At 38.0% G+C, this 19,527-nt stretch overlaps 3 protein-coding genes across 3 annotated transcripts; 1 reads left to right on the top strand and 2 right to left on the bottom strand.

Annotated features, from left to right (window-relative positions):
• Window positions 1-978: 978 nt before the first annotated feature.
• On the bottom strand, window positions 979-7,529 carry rhoua (ras homolog family member Ua). The gene is made up of 3 exons (XM_079855894.1): window positions 6,936-7,529; window positions 6,407-6,465; window positions 979-4,563 (listed from the first exon to the last, which is right to left on the bottom strand). The coding sequence occupies exons 1-3, from the start codon at window positions 7,186-7,188 to the stop codon at window positions 4,111-4,113; spliced, it is 765 nt and encodes a 254-aa protein (XP_079712020.1). The 5' UTR covers window positions 7,189-7,529; the 3' UTR covers window positions 979-4,110.
• A 3,846-nt stretch (window positions 7,530-11,375) lies between these two features.
• pdcd2 (programmed cell death 2) lies at window positions 11,376-13,428 on the top strand. The gene is made up of 6 exons (XM_079856361.1): window positions 11,376-11,752; window positions 11,948-12,187; window positions 12,274-12,417; window positions 12,503-12,603; window positions 12,688-12,801; window positions 13,177-13,428. The coding sequence occupies exons 1-6, from the start codon at window positions 11,446-11,448 to the stop codon at window positions 13,339-13,341; spliced, it is 1,071 nt and encodes a 356-aa protein (XP_079712487.1). The 5' UTR covers window positions 11,376-11,445; the 3' UTR covers window positions 13,342-13,428.
• Window positions 13,429-14,829: 1,401 nt separating this feature from the next.
• tbp (TATA box binding protein) lies at window positions 14,830-19,242 on the bottom strand. The gene is made up of 8 exons (XM_079855081.1): window positions 19,147-19,242; window positions 17,550-17,687; window positions 16,777-17,102; window positions 16,483-16,570; window positions 16,035-16,126; window positions 15,785-15,952; window positions 15,443-15,537; window positions 14,830-15,331 (listed from the first exon to the last, which is right to left on the bottom strand). The coding sequence occupies exons 2-8, from the start codon at window positions 17,598-17,600 to the stop codon at window positions 15,252-15,254; spliced, it is 900 nt and encodes a 299-aa protein (XP_079711207.1). The 5' UTR covers window positions 17,601-17,687; window positions 19,147-19,242; the 3' UTR covers window positions 14,830-15,251.
• Window positions 19,243-19,527: the final 285 nt, after the last annotated feature.

Raw genomic sequence — 19,527 nt, 5'->3', positions numbered from 1 at the left:
TAATTTATATATAAAAAATATATATTTATATATAATATAAATTATATATAAATATATACAGTATATGTATGCAAATATTTCTTAAATATATACATGCATGTGTGTGTATTTATATATACAAAATAATTATACACAGTACACACACATATATTATGTGAACACAAACTTTTATTTTGGATGCGATTAATCGCGATTAATCTTTTGACAGCCCTAATTTTGATACATAGTTGCAATTGTGAGATATAGACATATTTTGAGATATAAAGTCACATTGCAATATATAGTCAGCTATGAAAAACAAAGTTGCAATTATGAAATATAGTCATATTTTGATACATTGCCACAATTGTGATAGTCATATTTTGATACATAGTCGCAATTGTGAGATATAGTTATATTTTAAGACGCAATTGTGAGATATAGTCATATTTTGAGATGACGTTACGAGATTTAAAAGTCACACCGTGAGATAAAAAGTTACATTGTGAGATCTAAAGTAAATTTTTTGAGATATAGTCGAAATTGGGAGAAATAGTAAGATTTTGAGAAATAAAGTCACATTACGAGATTTAAATTCACATTGCGAGATAAAAAGTTACAATGTGAGATGAAGTCACATTGTGAGATATAAAGTCATAATTTGAGATATACTCACTCACATTATAAGATAAGTCGCACTGCAAAATGTAACATTTAAGCTGTAACCATACAATAGTATAATTTAAGCATTTATGAAAAGAAAATATTGGAAAATATGAATTTTCTCAATTGCGATAAGGCAACATAGAACCCCAGACAGTGAACTGTACACAACCTGCACTGAACAGACACTATTAAGCCTCATTATTCCTCAAGGCAAGACAGTGTTTACCAATTATTAACTATAAAAAGCAAAGAGATTATGAAATTATCCCCTTGACTGCTAGCTTTTCATAACATATCCCAAGAAAATGAAAGAAGATGCACACAGACAATAAGTAGACAAAAAGTATATTTATTCTGAGAAAGATAACAATCTACAGGGAGGTCTCTGTTATTGCATGTCGGCTTTGTCTGAACGACCACCAGATCTTGAACAGTTCCGTCTGGTGGGACGCCGCAGCTATGAGCTCACTCACACAGTAAATATACAACACTGCAATGCAACTCGCGTGCAAATCAAAGCAGTGAACAAACACTGCGTGTCCGAAGTGATAGTTTGGCAACTTGTCAAAAACCTCTCAGTAATTGACGCTGCCCTGTGAAAGCACTGTAGCGCTCTATGCTTTGGTCAGTCTGAACTTAAGGCCTGTTGTTTGAAACACATGCAATTCTAAGATTCACAATATAAGGAATGCCACCAAAATACTTCTTGATATATGATTATGATTACAATATCTTTTAAATATCTCATGTTTTTTGAGCATGCTTAAAGAGATAGTTCATCCAGAAGTGAAGTCTCTCACCATCTTCTCACCCTGATGTCGTTCCAAATGTGTATGACTTTCTTTTATCTGTGCAACACAAACATATATTGTATACAACTGTTTAACTGTTTTTGATCACAGAATGGAAGTCATTAGAGTCTAAAACAACACTGACTTTCACTGTATGGACAAAAAAAACAAAAAACAGAAGAAAATCATGCAGTTTTGAACACAACATGAGGACGAGTAAATGATGAGAGAACTTTCATTTTTGTGCAACTATCCCTTTAAAATCAATATGATTGTTTGGTTTGGGGTTCATCTCTCACTATGCCACCTTTAACACTTGCGGTTTACAGCACTTTAATCACTTGCTGAGAGCCATTCGCTTATTTTTCAACTCCTCGCCACATTCTGGCACAAACTAACAGTATAAGTGGCAAGCATAAAACTCATCTTGATTTCATTCTTGGTTCATTCTGTGCTCATGAAAGAAAAATGTTTGCCACTAATGACATTAGTGATTCTTCCTCTCCTAACCCAGCTTATGTAGTGAAACATTAACTTTTCTTTACTGTGTCATTCAGCTTAATACTCATTCATGTCGCATAGCAGCGGGACGACTTTTCCAGTTCGTTCGACGTGGAAGCCTGATAAAAAGTGCAGTTTGACCTGGAACAACATTCCACGTATTTTATATAGAATTATAAGACTGCAATGCTTATCAAAGCATGACGTGGCTGACATCATGGTTTAGGGGCGACAAATACACAACTAGTAGCTTAAACCTTAAAGGCAATGTAAGTTGCTTTGGATAAAAGTGCCTGCCAAATGCATTCATGCAATTATGGAAGAATTGTTTTTTAAAGATTTTCTGTGGAAATATTTAGGTTAAAGGTGAAGCGTGTCATGTCTGCGCCACTAATGTCCCCAATTTGTGAAATAATTGAATCAAACTGAATTAATAATTACATAATTTTGAAATAATTTTTGAAAGAACAGATTTGAAAACATAACACTAAAATCATTCCCAATTTTCTATTAGTTGTGGATAGATAGTCCAGCCCTCAAACTTACACCATTGTTTGTGCTGTTATGATGTCCAACTTAAACAAAAAGACTGCAAGTGGGGCAGAAATGACACATTTCACCTTTATAAAGTGCCATAAATTGCAAAGGCATGAAAAACCTAATTAGGAATTTCAGGCACAAATATTTTATTGGCTTAAACGGAAACTTGAAATCAATGTCAACCATTATTTCTGGTTAAAAATTTTGTCCCCACTAATTTAAGTTTTTTTTTCATCCAAATGACCATACACCACAATTCAAAAGTTTGGTTAATAGGACGTTTTTTAAATGAATACATTTATTCAGCAAAGATGCATAAAATTGATCAAAAGTGACAGTAAAGACATTTATAATGCTAAAAAAGGATATCTATTTCAAATAAAAAAAAATTTTTTTACTTTCTATTCATCAAAGAATACTGGAAAAAATAAATGTTCACAGTTTCCATATTAAGCAGCACAACTGTTTTCAACGTTGATAATAAGAAATGTTTCTTGAACACAAAATTAGCATGTTAGAATGATTTCTGAAGGAGCTTAACAATTTAGCTTTGCCACCACAAGAATAAATTATATTTTAAAATATATTAAAATAGAAAACAGTTATTTAATTTGTAATAACATTTCACAATATCATTTTTTACTGTGTTTTTGATCAAATAATTGCAGCCTCTGTGAGTATAAGAAACATAAAAAAATATTACCGAACCCAAACTTTTGAATGTTAGTGTATATTCTAATAAATACTCAAGAATGTCTGAGCCACTCAAAATCCTCCTGACAGCACTGAAAAGCTTCTGTTTTTGATGAAGCTCCAGGTTCAATGACCAGATATATAATCCAACAGGCCAACTAAGTCTACTTGCTTACACTCCAAGACCCTGACCTCACAGCGTGTTTGAGTCAGGACTTAACTCCAAATGTAAACAAGACAGCCTGGAGAGATGTGCCAGCGTCCTGCTGTCTCTGAAATGGACAATCATTCACCCTCACTGGACAACAAGGTAAATGTCAGTGATGTCAAGTTGATAATGTGTCCAAACATCTGCTTGTACTCTACATCACACTCAATGCTTTGACAGGTACACGACGAAGCACTTGAGCATCTCAGACTGAACCCGCTCTGGATCCCGGATAACAAAGGCAAGTAATCCTGTTCATGTAAGTAGAAGAAGTGTTAGAACAACAATAAAATGCTGTGTTTTTGCTGAGACCGACCAATAGGGTGCTTTTCACAGTGCCTGAATGAAAAAGGAAAATCTGGCAGTCTAAACTAGATCTAAATCTGATAGAAAAAAAGCCCTTAAGTCCACTTGAAACCTCTTCAACAAGAGATAAGGTAAAGAAAGACAGATGACTCTTGCTCTGAATTGTTCACATGGGCATTTGAGGTTAACCTGGGACTTTCCAAATGGAGAGCAGATCCTAAAATTTAGCTGACAACTAGTCTCTAGAATCTTTCCATTTTATGATAAAAGCTTGGCGATCTTTTCTAAACGGTCCCATTCATTTCAAGGCCACCTGCGCTCCAGTTAACCCACTAACACAGTCTCATGAAGCAGATGAATCTGTGTCCGTTTCATCCATAAAAGTCTAACCGAATCAATATCGACAGTACATTCATATTTTCGTGTCTAGGCCAAACAGCAGTATTTCTTCCACCATGACTCGGAGAGCATCCTCATTTTATCAGGCGTCCGCTTCTTCAGCCTTTTCTGCTGCTGGCTGTCAGAGTACTGGATGCTGGCCACTATAGCCATGTCAAACACCTCCTTTAGGTTCTTCTGGGTGAGCGCCGAACACTCCATGTACGAGACGGCCTGCACTTCCTCAGCACACACACAGGCCTCCTGGGGGTCGACCGGCTTCTCCTTGTACTGGGCCAGCTGGATGAGCACTTTGACGTCTTGCCGGAGGTCAGCCTGAGTGCCGACCAACAGTATCGGTGCCCTCGGGCAGTGCCGGCGGATCTCAGGCACCCACTTCTCCCTCACATTCTGGAAAGAGGAGGGACTTACCACACTGAAGCAGAGCAGGAAGACGTCAGCATTGGTGTAGCACAGCGGCCGGAGCTTGTCAAACTCATCCTGCCCAGAGCAAAGAAAGATTCAGTTGTGATAAACGTCCAGGACAAACTAACACTTGTTATTGTTTTGGATTGTTAAAAGTAGTTATGTAGTAATGTGACTGGCCCCAAGGTTTTTGTTCTGTTCGCTCTGTGTTTTACATCATATATTTTCTCACATAAAGGACTTACATTTGTTTTTTCTGTTAATGAAACAGTTTATGTGCTGGATTCCTCAAAAATGCACATCTACATTTAGAACTTCATACTGTTAATTGTTAGATTCCTTTAGTAATGAAGTTATGATTTACCATTAAACATCTTGTAAGTTGTCAGTAAGTTGTTGTATATGTATTATTTTCTTTAATTTTTCTTTCTGTTTGTTTATTTAAATGTTTTTGAAATAAGTATATTATGCTTTACATTTATTTGGTCAAAAATACAGTAAAACAGTAATATTGTGAAATATTATTACAATTTCAAATAACTGTTAACTGAATTTTCAGCAGCCATTACTCCAGTCTTCAGTGTCACATGATCCTTTAGAAATCATTTTAATATGCTGATTTGGTGCTCAAGAAACATTTCTTATTATCAATGTTGAAAACAGAAATCAATGTTGAGATCATGCTGCTTAATATTTTTTGGAAACCATGATACCATTATTTAGTCTTTACTTTAATCTTTTAAACTGGCAACATCCAGGTCATGCTTATGATTCCATATCTCTGAAATATCAGAACCCGCTTTGATGTCAGCGGCATGAAAGATATAATCTAGAACACAAATGTGAGATCTGTTGTTTATTACAGCTGCATTCCATCTCTTTTACTCTTCCTTCCGTCTCCAGCTTGGTTTCTGTCGATACACACCAAGGCTGCTTTCTTGTAATATTAGTCAACTGAACACTTTCTAACATATGAGAAACAATCCTATCCTGCAGTATATTTTATATAATTTAAGTGCAAATATGTTTGTATCTGGTTAATTAAATTAAAAATTCTGTCTGACAGTTATTTTCATGTTATGACCGATACCAAATAAATGGCTGATATTAAATTTCTCTATTATTTTTAATACATAAAGTAAAAATAAAATAACCAACTATTTTATATATTACAAATTAATTTATCACAACATTATATTATAAAGTATGAAGAAAATATATTTGCTTAAGATTTAATATACCAGTGTTATTACCAGTGTTTTAGCATGCACTATATATAATACTCTCAAGTATTTCTGTGTGTCTCTCTCCTTCTCTTTCTTCCTCCATTTCCACTGGCCTAAACAGGACTGATCCAAATCTCTCTTGGCTTGCCTCCCTTCACTGTCTCCCCTTAGCTTGCTAAACTCATCGAAAACACACTGATCTCACATTTCCAGTGACTAGCCCCAGCTGTACCCCGGCTGAAAGTAGGTCTCCCTTTCCCTTGGATCAAGCCCAATTCATCACAATTAGACTGCTTCCCATTTGTGATCCTAGAGCTGGTTTCCCCCTCCAACAAAGGGAGAGACACTGACTGACCTATAATAGTGTGTTCCCATAGGATGAAGCATATACTTCCTTATGATGCCTGGACTGCAAACTTCAGCTGAACTTTACCAGAAAATCTTATCATGAATAAGCAAAACAACACTGAATCACTTTCTTTCTTATCTAACAGATAGGCAACCATATGACTAATTAGGACATGACTCACAAGTCTGTTTACAGTTAAGAGAGGAGGGCTTCGACCAGCATGTGTTTGTGCAAACAATATGTCATCCTTATACAGGGACATGATGAAGTTGCACTGCCTTGAATGTGTTTGTGAGGTGGTTTGTTTGGGTCTGGTGGTGCTGAGGGGGCTCAATGGACTGACCTGACCGGCTGTGTCACAAAGCTGAAGTTTCACAGGCTTGCCGTCCACAGCTACAACCGCTGCAGAGGAGAACAGATTCAATTTGACATTTTATCCCTCTTTTGTCAGAGCACATTAAGACACATGGACTGTGATAAATGAGATTGAAATGGGTTGGTGAACTCGCTGGCCTTAGAAAAACTCACCACGTTAATGACAATATATATATAAATACATTAGCTAGTTCAAGCTGGTTATTAGTTGGCTAGACATCATGTTCCAAAAACCAGTATGACCTTGTTAAGTTGGAATGACCAGATGCAGATGGTAGCTGAAGATGGTCTATCAAGCAAATGACCAGCAGTTTGGACAAGTAAAGTAATGGCCATCTTAGACCAACTAGAAACCAGCTACCCAAAGCAGCACTAGCTTAAACTGGATTTTCTAGCAGGTGGTAAGAGTAGTTAAAGTTTTTAATTTATTACATTTTATTTAATTTTTTACCTTTAGATTTTACATTTTGATTTTTAAATGCTGGCGCGATATTTACCTGCAAAGTTGTCAAACGCTGTTGGAACATACTCGGTGGGATATCCATTGGTGGTATAGCTCACAATGAGACTAGTTTTACCCACTGCACCATCACCGACCAACACGCACTTCACCCTGCGCTCCGCCGCTGCAGACCCGAAGCGGCTCTTCACCGCGGAGGACAAATCTTTGCCCCTGAATCTCCTCGGGGGTACCGGCGGCACAACCGTACCTGGGACAGGCTTATACTCTCCACCTCCTTGCGGAGGCATCGTTGAAAACACTGACCGTCCAGGAGTTTCAACGCCAGTTTCAGCGATTCATCTCGCTTGTGAATGAGAGACCGGAGCGCCAGTCTCTGATTTCATCGCGGTGTCCATTTATTTTAGAGCGGGGAAAAGTCCGCTAAAAGCTGCATTTCAAATCAAGAAGTGTTTGCTTTATCTGGACGTAAAACAAAGAAACTCTGAGGCAAAAATAAATACGAAGCCCACACATGCACTGACGTTATGCCCTCATGAGGCGAGCCATCCTCCGCCCTCTCTAAAACTGATCTGAGCACTTTACTCCCTTACACCCAAATACTGTGGCTGTGTCTCAATGCCTAGTCAGCCGCCTTACTAGACAGTGTTTTGAGGCGCGCGCAGCATTTTTGGTCGTACCCGAGGTAGGAAGATGAGTGGGATATGGGACAGAGCCCATGACATCATCCACTGTGAGCTGCATTATCCGTGCGTGAACTGAAGTTCAGCAGACCTGTTGTCATTTCTGATAAACTCAACTGAACCGGCGCGAATACACGCGTCAGCATTTTTATTTGTTATCGGGGAGATAATGTCCTTGAAAATAAAAATGGGCGAAGTGCATATAAATTTGTGCTTGACTAATATGAACAACATTTACACATTAGTGTTTATTATTTTTTCTAGAAGAGCATGTGCAATATATATAGATATCGACACCATCATACATCTTGGAGAGAGAGAGAGAGAGAGAGAGAGAGAGAGAGAGAGAGAGAGAGAGAGAGAGAGAGAGAGAGAGAGAGAGAGAGTGAGAGTAGTTAAAGTGGGATTCGGCAGGTGGGGAACCCTCAAATTTTGTGTAGGTCCAACAGGGAAAAATGACTCACCATGGGACAACATATTGAGTATTGTGGTATAGTATAGGAATACTTTTTGGGACAAGAGTGTCACTGTGGCACCAAGTATCACAAAAAACAAATAATGGTTTTATTTTGGTCCATCTACATCTACACTGATATGATGTTAAAATTGCTGAACACCACAGTATGGAACAACAGAAGACAACTAACAGAAATAAATCACAACCACAATTATGTAAATTTGAAATTAGCCTTCTTCACCTTTGACTTTTAACTCCACTGCACACTGCAACATCCACTCTGGCTAGAAGAACAGTAGCTGTCAGGGGCGGACTTGGACAAAAATTCAGCCCTGGCACTGTAGCCACACCAGCCCACATTACGTTTTGATTTGATGCAGAAGGACTCTTTCAGAAGGAGCACCAGGCTTTTTTAAAATTTATCTGAGGTGTCGGAACGCAGTTCCGGACCGTTCCAGCCCACTTTAACCCCTGTTCACTAGTGAAATGTCAGAATAGGCTGCCATTCAAATTCAATTGTTGATATCAACAATTGATTTCTTACTAGTTGAAATTCCAATTTCACATATCAGAAATACAATTCTTACTAGTAAATCCTTTATATTCAATATCAAGAATTCAATTGTCGGTATTGAAATGTCTATTCTTGATATCAACAATTGAATTGCTACTAGTAACAAATCTAATTTTTTATATCAATAATTCGATTTTCATAATTCGAGACGTTGGTGTCTGTGCCGGAGATGGTGGTGTCCTTTCCAGAGAATGTGGTGTCCATTCCGAAGACGGTGGTGTCCGTTCCGGAGACATTGGTGTCCATTCCGGAGACATTAGTGTCCGTGCCGGAGACGGTGGTGTCCGTGCCGGTGTCTGTGCCGGAGACGTTGGTGTCCGTGCCAAAGATGGTGGTGTACGTGCCGGAGATGTTGGTGTCTGTGTCGGAGACTTTGGTGTCCGCTCCGGAGACAGTGGTGTCCGTGTTGGAGACTTTGGTGTCCGTTCCGGAGATGGCGGTGTCCTTTCCAGAGACGGTGGTGTCCGTGCCGGAGACGTTGGTGTTCATGCCGGAGATGGTGGTGTCCGTGCCGGAGACAGCGTAGACGTGCCGGAGACGTTGGTGTCCGTTCCGGAGATGGTGATGTCCATGCCAGAGACATTGGTGTCTGTGCTGAAGACGGTGGTGTACGTGCCGGAGACGTTGGTGTCTGTGTCGGAGACATTGGTGTCTGTTCCGGAGACGGTGGAGTCCGTGCCGGTGTCCGTGCCGGACACTCTGGTGTCCATTCCGGAGACATTGGTGTCTGTTCCGGAGATGGTGGAGTCCGTGTCCATGCCGGAGATGATGGTGTCCGTGCCGGAGATGATGGTGTCCGTGCCGGAGACGGTGGTGTCTGTTCCGGAGACGGTGGAGTCCGTGCCGGTGTCCGTGCCAGAGACGATGGTGTCCGTGCCGGAGACGGTGGTGTCTGTTCCGGAGACTGTGGCATCCGTGCCGGTGTCAGAGAAGGTGGTGTCCATGCCGGAGACATTGGTGTCCATGTTGGAGACGGTGATGTCTGTGCCGGAGACGGCGGGGACGTCCCAGAGACGTGGGTGTCTGTGCCGGAGACGGCAGGGACGTCCCAGAGACGTGGGTGTCCGTGCCGGAGACGGTGGCAAATCGCGCTATAGCCTACTGCCGTTCTCGAACATGTAGCCCATGTTGGGGATTTAGCACTTACTAGCATGAAGAACAAATATAGACACAGACTATGCATAGAGATCGATTTAAGATTTAAACTCTCTTCGATACAAAAACATAACCTGTGTGAGTTCCTGTGTTTAATGTTGATCACATTAATCAAATATCCACACGATTGCAAATGTGACATTGATTTTATACAACAGTTCAACAAACGAAAGGTATTAATATTAAGTGATGTTAATTTTAAAAACAGTAGTGTCAGTATTTTTTTCAACAAAATAATAGCTCCATGAAAGCCACAGCAGAACAGCAGCACACAGCAGTGTTTGTGAATGAATCTGCGGCTTTGAACAAATCGTGAGAGTCAATGCTTCAATGATTCATTCATAATTACTGCCACTTGCTTCGTTACTGAATGAATGAATGACTCGATGACTCACTCATAAAGACAGTGACTTGCCGCCACCTAATGGCGGTTTTAATATTTAAAAGCATCACTTCGTTTTTACCATCATTGCATATTTCTCTATTGAACTTTTTTTTTTTTTTTTTTTTGATACTTTCTTTTTATTGTTTTTCTTTAAACATTATACAGGGGGGAAGGGGGTAACAAAAAAAAAAAAAAAAAAAAAAGGAATGAAAAAGAACATGTTGGATCACCATGTTTCTACAGTTTGATCCTTTCTCAATGTCAATGTGATGGTCTTTGTTCTGTCGATTTTATGTATTCAATCCATTTCTCCCACTTTTGGCAGTATTGATCCTCTTGAGTCCTTATTCTGTAGGTTAGTTGCTCCATAATATGTAATTCGTCCATAACTGTCATCCAGTCGTCCTGTAATGGTGGGTCAATCTTGTACCATTTTCTTGTAATTGCCTTTTTACAGGCTGCTAACATAATTTTCAATATGTATCTATCTTCTTTCAACACATTTCCCGTAATGACACCAAGATATAATAAGAACTTTTTTTTTTTTTAAACATTATTTATATTATAAAGGAATTTGTAAAGGTAAAAAATGCATTGGAAAAAACGATTTTTCTTGATGCATTAGAACAATAAGTGTGAAGAAAACAAAAAAATTCGTTTTGAAGACAAAAACGAGAACACAAATTATCTGACCTGGTCTGCGTTCCATTCCAGTACATTAATATTCATAAACTCATTACCATATTCTTACCTGTAAAAATTACATTTCTAGATAGGTCTACTATTTTCACTAGTTAAAATGCTAAAATTCTTGATATCAACAATTGAATTTAAACTAGTAAAAACTATAATTCTTGATATCTGTAATTGTATTTTCACTACTATACACATACATACATATGGCTTTTATATGTGGAATTTATGTCTCTATTTTTTTTTTATGTAACTGCAATTTAACAATTTATGCAAGCGTTTACAATTTAATTGAATTGTGACGCCATCTATTGGACAAACTCTAAAACGGTTTAAATTCACCCAAGAACAAGATAAAGACGTTTAACGCTAGTTAATAGAGAATATTAGTTCAGGATTTTAATTATTAATAATATTAACTGATATATAAGTCACATATGGTAGGTTACATCCACATTATGTGCGCATTGCTCAGGCTAACATACTTATTTGTGTGTGGAACGTTAGTCGCAGATCTTGTTTGACCCGAGCCCCAGTCTCAGATGAACAGACACCCGCACATGACTCTGAAACCTTTTGCTTTATATGAGAGTTTGACAGATGGCTGCAAAAGCAGTTAAGACAGTCCCTGAGGTCGTGTTGGGCTTCTTAGAGGAGGCAGAATCATGGCAACTTCTTAGCGACCAGTTTCCAAGTAAAGTCGGAGGGAGACCTGCGTGGTTACGCCAGCTGGATTTGCCAACTGTGTCTGAGCTACAGTGTGAGAAGTGCAAACTCCCAACAGTGTTTCTTCTGCAGGTGTATGCGCCTGTTACGGAATATGATCGATGCTTTCACAGAACACTATTTGTGTTCTGCTGTAAGACACCAGCCTGCTATACAAGAAATGACAACAAGTGTTTTAAAGGTAATTCATGAGCTGTCGAAATATGTTGAGTAGAACTTTCTGATGTATTACCCTTTGTGTTTGTGTTATATTTTAATTGAAGAGGTATTCATTTGGGCATCATCTCTCATATTATTTAAAAGTGGTTTCGTTTTAATCGTGCAAGCATCTGTATAACATTAACATTACAGTATTCTGCTTTATCCCCATTTCCAGTGTTCAGATGTCAACTGCCAAGGAAAAATGACTTTTACCCTTTTGATCCACCTTCTGATGAGAAGCCAGACCACGCAGTGGATGAACATCAGGTTCTGGAATCTGGGCTCAAATTGTGCAGACTGTGTGGCTGTCTGGGACAGAAAGCCTGCTCTCGATGTCACTCTGTCACATACTGCAGTAAAGAGCATCAGACCATAGATTGGAAACACCGGCACAAGAGAGAATGTTCAAATGAGGGTGAGTGAATGCTTTAATTATACATCATTTCTAATGATTGCAGCTTTAATATATATGTTGTGTTGCCTTCATATTTGGATCTACAGCTTCTCAAACTTCAGAGGAGCTTAATTCATTTCTCTTTCCTGAGTGGGAGCTGGTTACCGAACCGGAAGAGCTTCCAGCAACAGATGAGGAACACCATGAATCCCACAGTTTGGATCAAGAGAGCACGGCGTGCTTAAATAACGGTATGCCTTTCAGAACAGATTCAGCAGCTTGATATTTCTATGTCTTGTCTTGGATTTGTCATTCAGTTTTGATTTACTCTCTCAGATTTGGAGGACAGTGAGCTAGAGAGTATGGCGTTTCATGAAACACAAGACGCTAAAGTGTTTCAAAAGTTCAAGAAGCGAATTGCTAATGACCCACAACAGGTGAGTTATAAGAGCAAATGCTACCCATGGGTAATGTCTGTTATATGGTTCAATGGTTATGTGATTGTATATGTATTTTTTAAGGTTTTGCGGTATTGTAAAGGAGGATCTCCTCTGTGGGTGTCAGCTGAACATGTGCCACGTGATGAGGAAGTTCCAGAATGTCCATGTGGTGCTAAACGTCTCTTTGAATTTCAGGTAATGTAAAATACATGTTAAATATAAAGCACATTGTCATTTATACACTAATATTTGAAAGTTTAGGGTCAGTAAGATTTTATTCAGCAAGGATGCATTAAATTGATCAAAAATGACGGTAAAGTTGTTTATAATGTATATATTCAAAATTTCTATTCGTCAGAGAATCCTGAAAAATATTAAGCATCAAAATGGTTTTGAACATAGATAATAAATATTTCTTAAGCGCCATAATCAGCATATTGAAATTATTTCTGAAGGATGTGAAAAACCCAAACTTTTGTTTTAAAATACACAGCTATGCTTTGGTGTATCTCTTACATGTCATTAGATTAACGCATTTCACTGTTTAAATTGTCGCTGTGTTTATTTCAGATCATGCCTCAGTTACTTAATCACCTCAAAGTGGATAGGACAGATGCCAGCATAGACTGGGGGACAGTGGCCATCTACACATGTGCTGACAGCTGTGACCAAGGCACCAAATATTCAGCCGAGTTCATCTGGAAACAAGACTTTTCAGGAGATCAAACAGTGTAGAATTAATCCATGCAGATTAACTATTATTTAGACTTATATAATAAAGAAATGTGAACAATAAAGGATTGGTTCTTTTGAGGCACCCACATACACCATTTCTGTCCCTAACTGAAATTAAAAGATGCATCTTCACAAGAAGCATATATATATCATTTACAGAAATTAATCATTCATCAAGGATGCATTCAATTAAGTTACAGTAAAGCTGTTTACATTAAAAATATTACCATTTCAAATAAATGCTGCTCTTTTCAACTTTCCAGTCATTAAAGAATAATGCCTTACAGTTTCCACAAAAATATTAAAGGTATAGTGGAGGATTTTCTTTTTCCGGGTGGATCATCAAGACTATTGGTCCTCCTAAGTGTCAATCATTCTGGTGATATGTTTACGTAAGGCCGTCGTACGTGCTCGTGCACACGATTCACACGATGACGTGCGCTCAAAACACAGGTTGGGCTTCCCACTGATGCCTCAGTCACGAAGTTTCTACTTGACAGGTAAAGTTTGGCATGCTATTTGAAGAAATACATTTAAAATCACTGCTAGTAAAAGTTAAAGTAAGCTATGATTAGCTCGTGCACACGTTTAATAGGCGTTCCCTCTCGGGAGCAGGTAGAGTGTTGCGCATGTGCATTTTTTCATAAAGTGGAGAGGGCGGTTCTTTTCTAAAATTCGGGAAAATCCTCTGCTATACCTTTAAGCAGCACACATTGATCTATATTGAATGACGTCATTATATAGATCAGTGGCAGCTCAACTATTTTCAAGATCGATAAGAAATATGTTAGCATAAAATCAGCATATTAGAATGATTTCTTAAGAATGATGTGACACTGACTCTTAATTCAGCTTTGCAATCACAGGAATAAGTTACATTTTAAAATATTAAATTGTAATATTTCACAACATTGTTTTTACTGTATTTTTGAGTTTGGTATTCTTGCTTAAATTTTAATAGTTCTTGCATTTAAAAAAAAAAAAAAAATACAATTTGTAAAGCAACATATGTTTGTTATGCCTTTTTTCCTGCCTTGTTATTCGTAATACAATTGGATCATTTATTATTTGGCGAAGGCCTGGAATGAAATCCAAATTAATTTCACACTACCTGTTTTTCTGATTGCAAAAACTTGTCATAATAACGCAACAAAAATAAGATGTCTTATTGACATTCTAGAACAATAGAAAAAAAAAAATGTAGATACTGTAGAGGAAGCTGAAGTTGGCAAAGATTTATTTGCATTCAATGTAGCAAAGTTAGTTACATGGACAAACAAATTAAATTAAAATGACGTCAGTGCTTCACATGGGGTTATTGGGAGACCTACAGCACATCATACAATGAAATGTGATTTCAGTTGTTAGATATGCCAACTGTAACATCTTATTTAAAACTGTAACTTAATGTCAAATCCACATGATTTCAACAACTCGTTTGCAAAGCTTTGTTAAAAAATAACCAAAATACGCTCCAAAAAAAAAAAAAAAAAAATACTCGCACTGTTCAACAAAGGCATAATTTCCCAGACATATTCCTTTCACTGATGGGCAGTCAACACAGACCATCAGTAATGCAATACACATAAAACCTGCTAATAAAGGGAATGTGTTAAAGTATCTATACTTGTGATGAACATACGTCATAAAACCATAAAAGAATTCGTTAAAACAATCAAACATGGATAAAACAGTATTTTGAAAACCGAATGGCAGGTGAGAAACATTTTAAAAAGGTAAAATAAAAACATGTTATCCTCAAATCGGTTCACTTTCTGAGTGAAGAAAAAGGTGTCCTTCTTATTTACAAGCTTACAAAAGTAAATGAAACGGCGTAGGTCATCCCAGACATACTGGTGGGCTCAGCCAGTAATTCACCAGCGATAACAGAATGATGCTCTGCCCAGAGATTATGTAGTCTTCCTGAATCCTTTTAAGATTGGGTATATATTCTCAAACGCTTCATAGATTTCTCCTCTAACCTTTGCACCTGGAAAAAAAGAGAGAAAATTATCATTATGCAACCTCAATATCACTCAGAATCTCATACTAGCATTGAAAGTTACTGTTTGTGCCATTTTAAATACAACAATGACCTCACCTGTGAGTACAACTTTGCCTGAAACGAATATTAAAAGGACAATTCTTGGTTTGATCATTCTGTAGATTAATCCTGGAAATAACTCCGGTTCATAGCTGGGGAAAAGTATCAGCAGGAATATTAGCTTTTATATCAAATGGTATTAGTTTTTCCATCTCACAGACAGAATGATTCTGATTTCAAAAGCTCAGTGGATTAAATATTGTATTAGTATAATATTAAAATAAACCCATAAGCATAACTTAAGTGGTACAAACAGTAATAGTGTAGAAAATTAGAATTAATTTAGAAGTTAGTTTGAGATGTACTATAAAACCGATTAATTAACAAATATAGACAAACCTGCTAAACTGCTGATGTGTAAGCACCAGGCCCTCTAATCGAATGGGAAACTTTACATCGCAGCTGCCCACCATGTTCTGAATTTTGAAGTCTAAGAATTTGGCAGGAAAACCCAACTTCTGCACCACTCTGGCATATTTTCTGGCTGCCAATCGGGACTGTTCCTCACTGCAGAAGGCAAACACACACACTGCTGTTTGTTCTACACGTGTGTGACAGGAAGAAAACCACAGCAAGATGGGATTCGTACCTTTTGGCTCCTGTGCACACCATCTTCCCTGAGCTGAAGATGAGGGCTGTCGTTCTGGGTTCTCGTATTCTCATAATGACAGCAGCAAAACGCTGAAATAGTTATTAATGAATATATGAGTTCAACTAAAGTGGATGTTTATGCTATTTTGCTTATTGTTTAGTACACTTGCACAAGTAATTTAGATTCTTATGAACAGTTAGACTAACAATAGGCAAAGTCCCTTTTAAGGAAAGTCAGTTCACTTTGCAGTCATATTTGCAACAACTCCAGGCAGCTATTTCAGGCATGCAAGGCCAACTCTTATCTACTTGAAACATATTTCAAATCAGAAAAATCCAAATCTGACATAACCAGTCCCATCATTTTTTTAATGGTCAAATGGTATTTAAAAGGTTGTACAAAAATGAATGGTCAATGCTTTAAAAAAATTAAAAACTAGTCTTACCTTTGGATTATATTCAGCATTTCTGGCTCGAAGTGCTATCGTCTTTAAGTCAAGTTTGCACCCCAAGTTTACAGTGGACACAATGTTCCTTAAAAATAAAATGGAATATAATTTAACTTTTTTTAACATAACATGGAAATTGTAAACAGTTCTAATAAATTCAAAATGACAGTCATGTTAAGATCTTCTTCTAGATGATCATCATAGCAGACATATTTAATAACTTTTTTGTCTGAAAGGCAATCAACAATGTTTCTAACAGGATTGTGCAGTGATGACAGCTAAAGAACTCACTGTAACTGGGGAACAATGCCAGAGCTCTCTGAGGCCGGTGTGGCAGGAGTGACGGGGGTCATAGGGGTGAGAGGTGTGTTATAAAGTGGCGTGTTGCCTGGCAGTGCCGTGGTCGTGGAGACCTGTGAGTGGTACAGCTGGGGTGTCTGGCCTGAACCTGCCACCATCCCACCCTGCTGTTGTGAGGCAGCCTGTTGCTGCTGCTGCTGTCGCTGCTGCTCCTCCAGGAGGGACAAGCTGTTGGTGTTCTGCACTGGCTGTGGTGTAAGACCCGTGCCATACGGCATCATAGGACTGAAAAGGGTCAAGCCAGGCGTCATGGATCCCTTTGAATAAAGACGAGGTGAATTAAGTTCATGCACTGAATAAGTTTTGATTAAAATACCTGTGTTTTGTAAGGCCTGGAATACACTATATGATGCCCAGATTTACAGTCTGGAGGAGTCAACACTAGTTGGCGAAAGTCAGAGCCAGTCTCCAGATTTGAGTTGACAATCACAACATCAAAAAATAGCCTCAGACTATGACTCCATCCAGTCAACGAATATTGAAAATGTTTGATTTTTTGGGCCGATTTTATGACACATTTTCATTTGTCGTGCGTCTGTGAGGTTGTTGTGTTCGGAACGAACGAAGTCTGGTAGTGTGCGATCCTCGGTTGTTTGCCTAGTTTTCTTCTGTAACCATTTACAAAGTTGTAAAGTGTAAGATGCCTATGTTTTAAAATCGGTTAAGCTGTGTATTCCAGCCTTCACTATGTTTACATTACTCACCTGTGGAGACAGCCCTTGAGTAAAAGGAGGTATACTGTTGTTCTGCTCCATATTGACAGGTTATGAAGCAAAACAACCTAGCAGTGATTTCAAGACTAGCTTAGGTCTTCAAGTCTCAGTGGCTTCAGAAGACCTGTGCTGAAATCAAGAACAAACAAAAAACACTTAACACACAACAGCACAATACTTCTGAGACACTTCCGTGTATTGTAGACCGATAAGTAAATGCAACAAAATTGCATGGTTTGGTTGTAGAATAAACAGTGTGGGGTGTCATTACACCAAGTTAATTAGGAAATCAAATTTAAAAGAGATGGGGTTTGAGGGTGGGTCCGTGGGACTGTTTCTGGGGGATGAGTCTGAGGGAAGAACAGGAAACAAGGAGAATGCAAAAGACAAAAGGTAGGTAAAATAAAAAGTGAACCCCCAGAAAGAGTCCCACGGACCCAGCCCCAAACCCCATCTCTGCAATAATAATTCATAAAGGCTGGTTTAAAGTACTTCTTCCTGCCTATGTATTAATGCTCATGGGTAGCCTAAATGGGTTCCATTCAGACCTCAACATTATGTATTTTACTGTTATGTGTCAACAAGATTCAACAAGACATGTTCACCTGGCTATACCCAATGTTTAGATCCTTTGTGGTATTTATGCAAATTACCACCTTAGATTATGCACCGTTTGCCCATGTTAACAAACTATTTCAAAAAGCTTGAAATACATTTTTTGTTTGTCTTGATGCAAGTAATCAACTCAGTAATTTTCATGGTGATATCTAAAGATTAAAATGCTTACCCTATTCACGTGAGAAAAAGAATGAATAGGCATATGAAAACCGGTAGGCTATATTTGTGTCTTTTTAGAAACTTTCCCCTAATGGGATTCTACGGGGCTTTTCCTGCCTCTATGTATTAATGCTCATGGGTAGCCTAAATGGGTTCCATTCAGACCTCAACATTATGTATTTTACTGTTATATGTCAACAAGATTGAACAAGACATGTTCACCTGGCTATACCCAATGTTTAGATCTGTTGTGGTATTTATGCAAATGACCACCTACGTAATTAGATTATGCAACGTTTGCCCATGTTAACAAACTATTTCAAAAAGCTTGAAACACATTTTTTGTTTGTCTTGATGCAAGTAATCAACTCAGTAATTTTCATGGTGATATCTAAAGATTACAATGTTTACCCTATTCACGTGAGAAAAAGAATAAATAGGCGTATGAATAGGCTATATTTGTGTCTTTTTAGAAACTTTCCCCTAATGGGATTCTACGGGGCTTTTTTTACCTTACTCAGGAGGACATATACAAAATCAGTTGAGTTTGCTTCTTCTGCAATTTGTCCTAGGTTCACCCCCGTTTTGGCTTAAAATGACTGGACTAACAACTGAGTTGACAGTTAACCAGGTAACGTTAGTAGTGATCAAAACATTACTAATGTCTACGGAGCAGACTGAAGCCCAGCGTGGCTAGCTTGTGGCGCTAATCTGTTCGTTACAAACTCAAACAATTCATGCTAAATATATAACAGACATCTTTCCCGAAATAGTGTCATAGCCTGTGCATTAAAAAAGAGCAAAAACAAACCGGTAATTCGCAGGATCCACCAGGCTGGATGAGAGTTTGAGTGGAATACTTCCAGAAACACAGGGAGCGCGCACAACATGCGCAACAACTTCCGTCGAGTTTTTTTATTATCTTCCGGTGCATCATGGGATTTTTAAATATATATGCACACAATCATATACCAAAATATAATATTTTTTAACACTTTATAAAATATAATGGGAAATTATGCACTTATGCAAAAAATAAAATAAGTATACGTAAACATAGTGTAGTAAAAAGGTGTTTCATCTATGAATAAAAAGTTTTGGAATGATGTATGAAATTAAAACAAAACTGGAAAGCCAGACCACTTCATTTTTATGTATATGCAACTTCCACAGTAATATTAATGATTCTATC

This window comes from Squalius cephalus (assembly GCF_949319135.1).
Source record: "Squalius cephalus genome assembly, chromosome: 21".
In the NCBI taxonomy this organism is placed as follows: Eukaryota; Metazoa; Chordata; class Actinopteri; order Cypriniformes; family Leuciscidae; genus Squalius; species Squalius cephalus.
The sequence above is the reverse complement of the archived record's forward strand: the minus strand, read 5'-3'. Positions and strand labels throughout refer to the sequence as shown.